Source organism: Scyliorhinus torazame, chromosome 8, assembly GCF_047496885.1.
Source record: "Scyliorhinus torazame isolate Kashiwa2021f chromosome 8, sScyTor2.1, whole genome shotgun sequence".
Classification (NCBI taxonomy): Eukaryota; Metazoa; Chordata; class Chondrichthyes; order Carcharhiniformes; family Scyliorhinidae; genus Scyliorhinus; species Scyliorhinus torazame.
In genome coordinates this window covers 110,658,485-110,672,459 of record NC_092714.1, presented here as the reverse complement: position 1 = coordinate 110,672,459, position 13,975 = coordinate 110,658,485, and the positions used below count along the sequence as shown (strand labels likewise).

The 13,975-nt window shown below is 42.9% G+C and overlaps 1 protein-coding gene across 1 annotated transcript in view; it reads right to left on the bottom strand.

Moving 5' to 3' along the window:
- Nucleotides 1-13,975, bottom strand: part of LOC140428037 (glutamate receptor ionotropic, kainate 1-like) — a 547,961-nt gene that overhangs the window by 124,986 nt on the left and 409,000 nt on the right. Inside the window, exons 9-11 of the mRNA XM_072514019.1 lie at nucleotides 11,441-11,485; nucleotides 10,394-10,507; nucleotides 9,756-9,959 (exon numbers count right to left, since the gene is read on the bottom strand). Coding sequence (XP_072370120.1) covers nucleotides 9,756-9,959; nucleotides 10,394-10,507; nucleotides 11,441-11,485 — 363 coding nt within the window. The remainder of the gene's footprint in view (nucleotides 1-9,755; nucleotides 9,960-10,393; nucleotides 10,508-11,440; nucleotides 11,486-13,975) is intronic.

The following is a 13,975-nucleotide window of genomic DNA, read 5'->3' as shown; positions in this document are numbered from 1 at the left end:
CTTTGGACTGTGGGAGGAAACCGGAGCACCCGGAGAAAACCCACGCAGACACGGGGAGAACGTGCAGACTCCGCACAGACAGTGGCCCAAGCCGGGAATCGAACCTGGGACCCTGGAGCTGTGAAGCAATTGTGCTAGCCACTATGCCACCGTGCTGCCCTATGAAGTTCAATATACCACTTGTCTTCTTTACTGCCTACTGTACCTGTGCACTTATTTTCAGCGACTGATGCATGAGGACACCAAAGTTTCGCTGATTATCTACCTCTCTCAATTTACACCCTTTCAAATAATAATCTTCCTTCCTATTTTTGGTACCAAAGTGCATAACCGCACATTTACCCACGTTATACTGCATCTGCCATGCATGTGCCCATTCACTCAGCCTGTCCAAATCCTGCTGAAGCATTTCTGCATCCTCTTCACAGTTCACCCTCCCACCCAACTTTGTATCATCTACAAATTTGGAAATACTACATTTAGATTCTTCATTCAAATCAGTAATATATAATGTGACCAGTTGAGGTCCTAGCACTGATCTTTGCAGCCCACTAGTTACTGCCTGCCAATCAGAAAAAGACCAATTTATTCCAATGTTTTGCTTCTTGTCTGCTAATAAGCTTTCTATCCATCTCAAGACACTACCCGCAATCCCATGCGCTTTAACTTTACATAGTAATCTACTATGTGAGACCTTGGCAAAAGCCACCTGAAAGTCTAAATAAACCACAACCATTAAGCCTCCCTGATCAACTCTACCAGTGAATTCCAGTAGATTTGTCAAGCATGATTTCCCTTTCATTAATCCATGCTGAGTTTGTCTGATTATACCACTGCCTGCCAAATGCAACTTTCCTACTACCAATGTTAGGCTCACTGGTCTATGGTCCCCTGTTTTCTCTCTATCTTCCTTTTTGAATAGCGGGGTTATACTAGCTACCCTCCAATCTAGAGGAACCATTCCAGACTCCAAAGAATTTTAGAAGATGATTGCTAATGGATCTACTATTTCTAGGGCTATTTCCTTAAGTACTCTGGGATGAAGATTATCAGGCCCTGGAGATTTGTGCACCTTCAATCCCATTAATTTCCCTAAAACTATTTCTCTACTAATACTAATTTCCTTCAGTTCCTCACTAAAACATGTGTTTCTCAGAACTTCTGGTACGTTATTCATGTTTTCCTTTGTGAAATCGGAAGCAAAGTTTGCATTTAGTTCCTCAGCCATTTCTTTGTTTCCCGTTATGAATTCCCCCGCTTCTGATTGTAAGGGGCTTATATTCATTTTTATCAATGAAGATTAAGGTAATTCATGATTAATGTACTAGCTTTTTTACATGCCCCCATTATGGGCAGAACGGTAGCATAGTGGTTAGCACAATTGCTTCACAGCTCCAGGGTCCCAGGTTCGATTCCCGGCTTGGGTCACTGTCGGTGCGGAGTCTGCATGTTCTCCCCGTGTGTGTGTGGGTTTCCTCCGGGTGCTGCGGTTTCCTCCCACAGTCCAAAGATGTGCAGCGTAGGTGAATTGGCCATGCTAAATTGCCCTTAGTGTCCAAAATTGCCCTTAGTGCCGGGTGGGGTTACTGGGATAGGGTGGAGGTGTGGGCTTGGGTAGGGTGCCCTTTCCAAAGAGCCAGTGCAGAGTCGATGGGCCGAATGGCCTCCTTCTGCACTGTAAATTCTATGATCTATTCTATGATTATCTCCTGATGTATTCTCCGTCCTTTACTATTGCTACTGTTAGAGGCCCATAAACTACTCCCACCAGTATCTTCTTCCCCTTGTTATTTCTTACCTCTGCCCATGTGGATTCTACATCTTCCGATCCAAAATCATTTCTTGCTATTGCACTTATTCCATCTCATACTAACAAATCTGCCCACCACCTTTTCCTTCCTGACTGTCCTTACATATCCCAGAATATGTAGTTACCAGTTTTGATCTCCTTGTAACCACATCTCTGTAATGGCTATAAAATCATACACATTAACCTTAATTTGTGCCGTGAATTCATTTATTTCATGCCAAATACTACTTGCTTCTTTACCATTTTTTCCCTTTGACCCCATTTGGTACTGTATTTTTATGTTTGTATGCTCTGTCCCTTCTTGTCACATTCTGGGTATCATTACCTAAATAGCTGCCTTGCAATGCTGCCATATCAATTTGCTTTGTATGCCTACATAGCCCCTCTCCAGAACTGGCTCCCAAATCGATTTAGTTTAAAGCCCTCTCTGATTCGCTAGTTACACAGTTTGCAAGAACACTATTACAGCATGGTTCAGTTGTAGTCCGTTCCAACAGTACAGCCCTGACATTCCCCAGTATCTATGTCAGTGCCCCATGAACCGAAACCCACTTCTTCCACATCAGTCTTTGAACCATGTATTCATCGCTCTAATTTTATGCACCCTATGCCAATTTGCACACAACTCAGTTAACAATCCAGAGATTAGAATCTCTGAGGTTCTGTTGCTTAATTTAGTGCCTAGCTCCTCAAATTCTCTGAGCTGAACCTCTTTTCTTGTTCTACCTATGTTGTTGGTACCTACATGGACCATGACAACGGATGCTCCCGCCCCCCACTGTAAGCTCCTCTGAAATGAAATGAATGAAAATCGCTTATTGTCACAAGTAGGCTTCAAATGAAGTTACTGTGAAACGCCCCTAGTCGCTACATTCCGGCGCCTGTTCGGGGAGGCTGGCCCGCCTTGGTCTGCTTTCAAAGCCAGCGATTCAGCCCTGTGCTAAACCAGCCCCTCCAGCCTAAAGCAGGCAGCCAACACAGCCACCTGAACCCTGGCTCTTTGCTGCAGAGAACAATGTCAATCCCACTCACAATACTGTCCCCATGGCTCAACTTAATGCCAATTCATGCAACCCATGCCCCACTCATCATCCTATTCCCTTACCTCCTTCATGCCAACTGCCTCGCATGCACCAAAGACAACCCTCAGGAGACATGCTGACATAAAATAAAGCCATGTGTCACCATTTAAAAAACATGTTACTTGAAAAGAAAAACAAATACGTATAAATTGATTTAGCCCTAATCTCTTCTGAAAATAAACATTTCTATTTTAGAATCATTTGGAGCTGTCAATCAAACTGCTCCCATAACAGGTACCCTACTGTAATAATGGCAGGTTGTAAAATCAGTCATGCAGCAGGAATCCCAAAATTGTAACCCCCAGGCTGATGTCAACAGACAGAGTGAAATAGCAGGCACTGATTTTTAACTTCACACGTGGGTTACAGAATTAAATCCTTGACAGCTGTGACAGTTCCAATGAATTTTGGCAGCTCTTTGACAGCATTGACATTAATTGACAGTGATGAGAGTTCTTTGACAACTTGACAGTGTCAATGAGTTTATGATCTTTTTGCACGCAATCATGTCTACTTTTCACAATTGCAACGGGCAGCTGACTTACATAAAATGGCGCCTTACCTCTCCCAAGGGTGTCCCAGGACCATATTCAAAGCACTTTATCTCCCAAAAAGGATATCCTGGCGAAATGAACCCACAAGGCTCAGACCTGCTCTTACCAGGTCTTTGTCATTCAGACATTCAGACATCTATTTCATCAACATCACACATGAGTGGAGGTAGCTGCTGATTTATATGAGTAGCTGCCTCGATGAAACACAGTCGGGCAAGCTATAATCCCCTTCCATTTCACCCCATCCCCTCCCTGCAAAATGTGGGAGCCGGGTTTGGTAGGGGGACTTGATCGGGCCTCTGCTGATATATTCATGCAGACTGAGAGGATCTCCATCTGCGCAAGAATTCAGGCCAAACACTTTCTGAATATAAAGGCAGGTATAGATCAGGTAGATAATATTTACTTTGAAAGGTTGAGCATTAACTAAGATAAATTAATCAATGAATAATGAATGCTATGAATAATGAATCTCTTTCAAATAATCTAGTTACTGAGTATTCAGAACAAATTAGTTTTCCACAATAACCAGCTCTTCATCAAAATGGCAGGTTGTTAATGGTCTTTGTTGTTGAAGCATTTTACTGAAAATTGTGCTGTGCTTTGGAAACTGCAGTCCATTATTAATGGTCCAATTTGTGACTAAATCACTTTGCCTCCATTAATTTCCTTATTAGCAGAGCACTGCTTGTCACCATTTCCAGGAGCAAAAAAAGCCTTCAGCACCTTCCTTTTAAATTTGAGTACTGCCTATTTAATTTGCCACTGCAAAGTCTATGCTTGGCATGTTCAGAGTATAACAAGTTACCCAGGCAAATTATGTTCATTGTGCATTGTAGATCATTTTACAGACAGTGCATCTCTAATCATAGTTTTGGAGCAGACAGTTATTAACCTGTACAAGTCATACAAAAGGTTTGAAGTACAGAGTGATCTGGATTCAGAATCCTTCATGAACAGAGTGCTAAAGTATGAAATTTAGTATAAGTGGGATCTCTCTGGTAAGCATTTCTCAAGCTGTAAATAGATTAATATTTAGAATTTTATTTAGAACTTTAAAACTCCAAAAGGAACTGCAAGCTAGTTATGATACTGGATTGACAGAAATTGCCTGTCAATAGTAGTGACAATCGCAGTTAACTGTCAATCATCTGACTGCGGTTGCCAGAATAAGTGTTCAAAATTATAACAGGGAGCTGACTTAACAGTTATAACTTGGTTGTGAGGGATAAGCTCTTTGCATACGTAGACAGTGTTTGCTATAGCACACAGTGATCACAGCATTAAATGCTTATAAATCTAGTGCCAAAGTCAGGAATTTTGTCCAATGTGAATTCAGTGGGGAGTTGGTGTTTATTCTTTCTGTTTTATATACAGAGCATTTTTTCTTTTGTTTTCAAGCTAGAAGACCGTACATTCCTATTTATTACAAACTGATTAGAGATTGGTAACGTTTTATTTTCAGTAAATTAAATCTGAAATCCCAGTTACTTACTAAGAGCATAAAGCCACACGATTCCAGTTTCAAACAAACAGAATACAAGGGTCAACAAAGGAGACGATCAACACTCACTATCTTACACTCTGACATACAGAATTAACATAAGGGAAAGATGAATTAACAGGTAAACTATGGTCAAACACATGGGGCGAGATTCTCCACTCCCGCGCCGGTTGGGAGAATCGCCTGGGCCGCCAGAATTTCCTGGGACGCCGGTCCGACGCCCTCCCGCGATTCTCCCAAGTGGCGGGGACGGCCCGGTCGAGTTCCGCGGGCCGCAGGCCGGAGAATTGCCGGAGACACCCAAAATGGCGATTCTCCAGCACCCCCGCTATTCTCAGGCCTGGATGGGGCGAGCGGCCAGGCCAAAACGGCGGGTTCCCCCCGGCGCCGTCCACACCTGGTTGCTGCCGTCGGGAACAGCGCGCGAACGCTGGGGGGGGGGGGGGGGGCGGATTGCAGGGGGGCGAGGGGGGGATCCTGCACCGGGGGGGTACCTCAAATGTGGGGTGGCCCGCGATCGGTGCCCACCGATCGTCGGGCCATCCTTTCTGAAGGAGGACCTCCTTCCTTCCGCGGCCCCACAAGATCCGTCCGCCATCTTCTTGCGGGGCGGATTTAGAGAGGATGGCAAACACGCATGCGTGGATGACGCCAGTTATGCGGCGCCAGCCGCATCATCTATGCGGCGCCGCCTTTATGCGGGCGACAAGGCCTGGCGCGTGTAGATGACGCGGCCCCGATCCTAACCCATTGTCAGGGCCTGAATCGGTCGGGATCGGGGCCATTTCGCCCCGTCGTGAACCTCGACGGCGTTCACGACGGCGTGGCCACTTCGACGTGGGAGTGGAGAATCCCGCCCATGAAATGGCAGACACAACCAAGACATATCCTTCAAATTCTCTGCAACCCACCCAGAAGTCAGTCATGACTGTGGATCATACGATCCTTTAAAACTCTGTCTTCCTACTTAGGGATGTCAACTCCTCTTTTTCAAAGATCGAGTCTGATACCTAGCCGACAGTATTTCTACCACACCTGAGTTCCGTTAGTACAATCCTCAACAAAAGGCACACTATTCTAGATCCTTCCTAAATCTCCTCCAAGATCCCACCAGCATTTTGTTGTCCTTGTTATTCCTAATTGCCATGGATACGGATACTATTTCATCATGTTTCTGAGCTGAGATCCTTTCACTACTGTCCTTATTTCATTAGGGCTTCTCCTCATCTTTTTCTGCTCTATCTGTCTTTTGGAAATGTTGTGCACCATGGAATCTTTATTTCCCAACAGTTGTCACCTTGTAAACATGTTTCTGTCAAGGTGATTAGACCTAAACAATTTATCTTTTTTTGTGCAGCTAGTTCATCTACCTTTTGGCAAATGCTTTGCACATCCAGATAAAGAGGCTTACTTTTTCTTACTATTCTTTCCGTGGACCTTATTCACTGAAGCACAATTACCATTAATCTCTCTCTCACTTCCTGCACCACTAGGCTTGTCCTTACCCAATTTGCTATATCGCTCAATTGCCTCAACTTTAATCTTTAGATTTCTAGATCTCCCTGTAAGTAACCCCTCTTATTTTTAGTTTTAAACCCTACCTCCAAGCCTAATGATATGATTCTCCAGGATACTAATCTATGTCCCATTCAAGTGAATCCCATCCAAATAAACAGCTCCCTCTTTCCTCAGTGCCAATGGTGGTGCAGTTTGAATCAGAATTCCTTTGTTCCATGCCACTCTTTGTGCATGCTTTTAACTCTCTAATCTGTTTGATGCTATGCCAATTAGTATGCGACTCAGGTGGCAATCCAGAGATTATTACATTTGAGTTCTAACTTAATTTGGAACCTAACTCTCAAATTCTGTCCTGAGAACATCATTCCTAGTTCGACCTATCTCATTGGTTCGTACAAAAATTATGAAAAAAGGATCCTCACACTCCCACTTCAATTACCTCCAGATCTCTTTAACCCGGGCAGTCAGCACAACCGTCAAAACTTACCCTCAACTACACAGAATGGTATCAAGTCCCCTAGCTGCACTGCCCCTTTCATCATCATGTTCCTTTTCACTCCACCAACTTGAATGACTTCCTGCAACATAGTGCAATAGTTATTTTATCCATCCATCTTGCGCGTGTGCTCATCCATACTGGTAGGAAATACCTCATATCTATTGACTAAAATCAAGGGCTCAGGCTTCTCCTTCACCAAACCCTAGATCACCACACCTCCTGTTCCTGACAACTAACCAAATCTAAAGTTCTCTTTAACTAAGAGGTGTGACTACCTCCAGGAACAAAGAAACACTCTCCCCCCACTGATGCTCCAAGGTCTCCACAGCTCAGAATCCCATTCAGTGGGGAGGATTTTACAGCCATTCCCACTAGTGGGATCTTCCAATCCAGTCAAAGGTGAAGCCCCACTGCGGCATGGTAGAGCAGTGGTTACCACTGTTGCTTCACAGTGCCAGGGTCCCAGGTTCAATTCCTGACTTGGGCATTATCTGTGCGAAGTTGTACGTTCTCCCCGTGTCTGCGTGGGTTTCCTCCGGGTGCTCCGGGTTCCTCCCACAAGTGGCAAAAGACGCGCTGTTAGGTGAATTGGACATTCTGAATTCTCCCTCTGTGTACCCGAACAGGCGCCGGAATGTGGCGACTCGGGGCTTTTCATAGTAACTTCCTTGCAATGTTAATGTATGCCTACTTGTGACAATAAAGATTACTTTTAAAAAAGTTTCCCAGTGGAGGGAGGTGAATTTAATGGGACATCCCATTGACAGAAGCGGGACCAGAAGATCGTACCACCAGCTAATAGTGGGCCTCCTTCTGCCACAGAAAAACAGTCTGCGGAGGCACAGAAAATCCCCCCAGTAACTGAGCTAAGGTTTCTCAATCGACATGCACTTACTGCAGATATGGTTGTCTGGATCACAATACTTTCCACAAACTCCCACTTGTTTCAGGATGGCATACCTATCTATCGTACCAGGTCTGCTTAATCTTATTCATTTGTTTGTGCAGTTAACTAGTTATTAAGTTAGTAAAGTAAAACAATATGTGAGGAAATCTGTAGTGTTGGTTTTGTGGGTTTTCTGGGTAGTGGCCAAGAACTACAGTACTCAGCACTCCTTGGGAATTCCAGCACAAGAGCAAAGGGGGGCAGACTGGGCATGCACAAGGGCAACTTACTCAGAGAGGGCACAAAAATGATAATCATAGGATTGGGGTTTTAAGGCACAAAAACGGAGCCCATGTGACAACGTCAGACAGGAGCAGATGGAAAGGAAAGTCAGCTTCATGCAGCTGACATTATGCTGTTAGCTCTGTGCTGTTGAGTGAGCTGGGACTCAGAGAAGCCCTGGAAGCCATTTGTAGCTCAACATTGCTAAAGTCTGAGGCTCAGGGAATCTCAGAAGCAGCTGTTGGCATCATGGTGGCTGCAAACCTGGCACTATGCGTCTGTTCAGATACTGGACTGCAGCCTGGTCAACACAGTAGACAGTCTCAGAATTGGGTCAGCTCTTTCTAGGATGCTTTTCAGAACAAATAAACAGCCTCTTTAAAAAAAACTGCAGTTAGAGAGAACAACTGCTCAAAAGAGGAAGCACTTCAGAGTTAATGGACCCCTGCAAAGCTATAAAAATAAACAACAATAAACCTTCCTTTGAAATAGCCTGGACCTGTCAATCAAGAGATTTGTAAAGGGCAATGGACCATGAAATTGAATGCAAACAATGCAGTTCAAAGGTTTTGGCTTCTAAGCATGCCCAGAGACTTGAAAATGTTAAAGGGGAATAAAATTGACTGTGAATAAGGCACATCAAAGTTTTCCAACATATCAAAGGGAAGAATTTTACCTTCTTCTGACAGATCTTTGAACTTGACATGCTGGGAGGGACATCAAAAGGTTTCAAAAATCAGCGAACAAACTTCAAACTACAACTTGACATTCTGACAGACAGTTTAATGATTTTCAAAGCCACAGAGGGACGACCTGTCACATGACCGCGATCCAGGAAATACCTCTGACCACAGCCCCTCCAGCCCAGCCCAAGCCTCCCAAACCCTACCTCCCCTGAAGGACCTCCCTCGTCAATGTGGAGGCAAGTCGAAAAATGGTACCCACCCTTTACCCCCCTTTAACCCCCCCCTCCCCCCCGAGTCCAAGACCCCAGATCCCCGCTTATCAGGACTTACACTAATTTGTGCTTGTGTGACTCCCGGCTTGGTTGGAGGGGCAGAGCTGAAGTATCCCAGGAGGCCAGTGAATTGGGCTTCCTGCCCGATAATCACATTAAAATGAACGTAAATGGGAATTAGCATGCTCTCGCCCCTTCTGGGAGAGAACCTGATTGGGGCCAGTGGAAAGTTGATGGGAGCTGACGGAATGGCTTGGAATGGGTTTGACACACAGCGAGAATCCCATTTTGGCCCTTGTGCCCGATTCGGCGGCCCATTGCGATTCTTGCCTGGGGCTAGTGGCCCTGGAGAATTGCCCCCGGAATGGTGTCCATCATTTAGGTCCGAGATGTGGAGCAATTTCTTCATTCAGACAGTTATGAGAATTTCTTTACCCCGGTGGATGTGGATGCTGCATTTTGAGGAGACAAAAGGCTGAGATAGGCAGATGTTTGGTTCATCAGGGAGTCAAGGCATGTGGGGATCAGGTGAGAAAGTAGAGTTGAGGCAGAAGATCTGCCATGATCATTTTGAATGTTCGAGTGAGGTTAGGGGGGGGCGGGGGTGGTGTTATTTGGTCTACTCTTGTCCTTATTTCAAATGTTATGTTCTTAGCACTTACATGCTCAATGAGCTCTCCAACCATTCCATTCCATTCGCTTTTATCATTCTGTGCCCCATACTTTCCATCGGTTACGAGTCTAACTTCATAAGTGAAGCCCAGAATATTTGATAACTCTTTCAACAAGTCAAGGCAATAACCTTCAAAACGGTCATTGCCATAAAGAGGCTTGTCAGATTTCTTATGCATCACATAGGGATCTTCCTACAGAACAGAGCAGATAAATGAATTATTTCAGAACATTATCAGGCAATTCAAATACATTACCCCTTGCAATTAGTTTGAAAGGTTGTAATCGTACTGATAAAAGAAGCAACATGTGTATCTCTAAATCAATTAGCTGTGATAATAGTTATTGATCGTTAATCAGTGTTGTCTTGGTCACAACAGTTTTAGTAAGATTTCTTGTTAGCTTTCTCTTCTTTTTTCACCTAGAACTCCATTACAATCAGAACATTATTATTGCTACTAGACTGCTGATTTCCTCTTAAAATCCATTATAGGTTTAGCCTAATTATAAGGAGCAGTTGTCAACAAGAAATCTTACTAAAACTGTTTTATTTACATGCGTGAACTATTGTAGTTTAAATACAATAACACAAAAGCAATTTTACAAAAACCAACATCAACAAGCTTACCAAAATGGTGGTGACTAAAAGAGTCCTATTGGCTAAAGAGTCAGTGATATTGGAATATTTGTCCCTGAGGCTGTCTGTCATGTTAAGTCCTGAGTTCGAATTCCAGATTCCAATCTGCAACCGAGAAATAAAATAACCTTCAAGTTAGATTCAGTATGATATTTCTCAGAATATTTTTCGCTTCAACACATGTGGGAATATAATGGGCCAATCAAAGACCAAACCTACTTTTCACAAAGCCGGTGCCAACAATTTTAATCTGTTTTGGCTTCAGTAGAAGTTAAATGTGAATTAAATACAGTAAATTGAAGCTTCAGTGTTGCTGATTAACACAGACCACAATGTGACATGTGTCGTTTTGATTTCGTATTGCTGACTAAATCGAGTGAGATCCCTTAGTCAGAAGTCAATGCAAAATACCGATCAATAAACAAAACAAATGTATTAAAATATGGCATTTTCTCATATATTGCAAAGTCGACAATTGATTGATAGGTGGCTAGGGCAGTTTTGGTCAGCTAAATATTCTTTTTTCATTGTGCTACTCTTATGCTGCATTATCTCATCAGTGACAGTTGATTTTTCAGCATTACTCTGGAGGGAAGCTGCAGTATTACCATGGTCAGGAAGGCCGAGGTCTGGTAAATGTGGATTCTAACATGAAGCATCAATTACTTCTCTTATTTCTGTACATTTGTAGTGATAGTGAAGAAGTGGTGAAACACTTGGTCTTTTCGAGTTAATTCAATGGAGGTAAAGTGGGCAGCCAGAATAAATTCTAATACAAATAGGTTTGAAAAATATATTTCCCACAGGGAATTCTTTCTGAAGTGTTGTGACGTATTCCACCATTTAGGGGTATCCTGGGAATCAATGCATCTCCCTGAGCCATGAATGCAGATCACAAATTGCACTAGAGGTTATTTTGTATTTAGAAACATAACGTTTCACTTAATGCAAAAAAAACCTTACACTGGAACTAAACTAAGCACAAGAATCTATACAAACTACACAAACATAATACAGGTCACTTCTCTGAGTACAAACCTTCTGCCATACTTTACTGTAGTGATAACGAGTGCCACCAGAAGGCTTGTAAGAAATAAAGGAGCTTGTTAAAGTAAAATGATCTTACTATTGGGTTAGAACAAAAAGAAAGAGGGATCAAAGAAATGCGAGTAAATAGATATGCGCAACCTAGTGTAACCAATGCAGAAACCAACATTTTCACAGGAACTTCATTGCAGTGTTAATGTAAGTCTACTTGTGACACTAATAAAGGTTATTATTATTAATTCCATAGTTTTCAGTGTGTTCTGTAAGTGGCAAGGATGTTCTTACATTAGTCAGTAAAGATGGCCCTAAGTCAAGCTCTTCACCCAAATTTTGTGGTCAGCAATAAAGGTGCTTTACCGACTAAAAGTCCTTGTGAGATCTAGTGAACTGTGTGTTAGGAACTTTAACTCTCTTAACTTGCGATTAAATGTAATTATGTCATCACGCAGTCCAAGCAATCAATCACATTAAAGAACTTTCACAGACAGCCAACCAGGACATGAACACCATTAATAATTCAGTCACTTTATAAAGATTTTACAGACAGCAAACTAAAAATTGGGACGAACCCATAGGCCAATGACAGATGCTGAAAACTCAAACAAACTTTAAAAAAATGTTATTTCAAAATCTATTTTAAAATCTAGTAACTAATCTTTATGGAGCCACGTAACAAAATTCCATGAATACAAGATTATATTTTCCCAGGCCAGATTAATTGTTCCATAGTAGTTATTACTCAGATTGATGTTCAATAAACCCAGTTACACCACAATGAACAAGGCTCAAGATATGAGAGCGGAAAGGGGACGTTTCTCAACCAATAACTATTTGCTTGCATTTGGGTAATGTTCATAGACTAGTCAGTGAAAGAACAGTGAATGGCAGGCCATAACTTCAGGATTTCCCAGTTCATCTATGTTTGCTAAATCCTGTAGTTGTGTTCAAATTCAGAGGAGAAATGAAGGTAAATGCTGACAGTCCACTGTCAAAATCTTGGCAAATTTCCAGCCCTTGGTATTGATGCCTATTATATTTTGTACACCTATAATCTTATTATCACTGTTCATTATCACTGGCCTCTCCTGTAAGCACACCAATCAACCCCTGGAAACCTGAATTTGCCTTTACCCTGCCCACTGAATGGAATGGGATGAGGTTCCAATTTAGACATCTTGCTACTTGGACTTACTGGGATTTTATGGACCGCCAATTGATTGCCTTAATTTTGGTAGGCAAATAAATAAATGTTCCATTAGATAGTTCAATTGGACAATAATGTTTGGGATAAGCTTATTGAACAGCAAACAGGCAATAGTATTTACATGACATCTTTAACATAGGAAATTATCCCAATATGCCTGACAAGGGCAAAATCAAAAATCAACATCAATCGAAAGAATACAAACAACTTGCATTGTAATAGACCCTTTAATGTAGCAAGATGTCTCAAGGTGCCTCATGGTTATCAAATAAAGTTTGACTGAACCATAAGACAAGATATTAGGACATGTGGTCTTAGAGGAGAGAGAGACAGTGAAGTTGAGAGAGGGAAGAGCTTAGCGTCCAGGCAAATAAATGTTGGAACAATGAAAACATTTGTGCGAGAGTCCAGAATTGGAGGAGTGCATAGATTCTGGAGGTTTGTAGAATTGGTGTGAATTTACAGAAATGTAGGAATTTGCCCCATGTTGTACGGCACCACCACTGCATGTCGTCGCCGTGTGCATGCATGGCCATGGACTCGGCCATTCTCCAGCCATTTTTGGCGCGGGAGCTGGTCATTTTGTCCGAGCTGCTGGCCTCTCACTGGTCCCAGAATCAGTGAGGGTTCGGTGCCGATTTTGGCATTGTAAAACGCCACAGTTCCCACGCCGGCGTCGGCACTTAGCCGCACAAACGGAGAACCAGCCCCTGATTTTTAAAGTGGAGATTTGTTGGATCAGGAGCCAGTGTAGGTCAGTGAACACAGGAACCGGAGATAAACGGGATTGGGTGGCATTGTTGCTAACTTTTGGTTGGCTCTTAAATGTTGCTCGTTGTGTCTTTACTTAATTTGCTCTGTTTCTATAACCTTTGCTCTAGAGTCACCAGGTATCTTTATGATACCACCACGAGGTTCAAGTTCAAGTGCTGATCAATAACTCAATACACCAGTTAGTACGTTTCAAATCAAAACACATTTATTATACACAGTCAATCACTACTCATGTATAAAACTCTACTTACTAGACTATCTCTAACACTAAAAGGCCTATACTTAGCTTTGGAACTGGCCCACCAGGTCAGGGGAACAAATGGCCTTTCGTTCGATTCTGAGTCTGCAGTCTTCAAAGCTGGTATAGACTGGTAGCTAGGAGCGCCTATCTCGTAGCGTGCGTTGACTGGAGACTTACTTGGTTGGTGAAGCAACTAGGCAGGTTACGGCCAAGGGTTGTTTCGAGCTGCTGAGAGACCCTGCCAAGAAGGACAAATTGAACTTGGGGACTCTATTTTATAGTCCCCAGGGGCTCCGCGCCCTTTTGG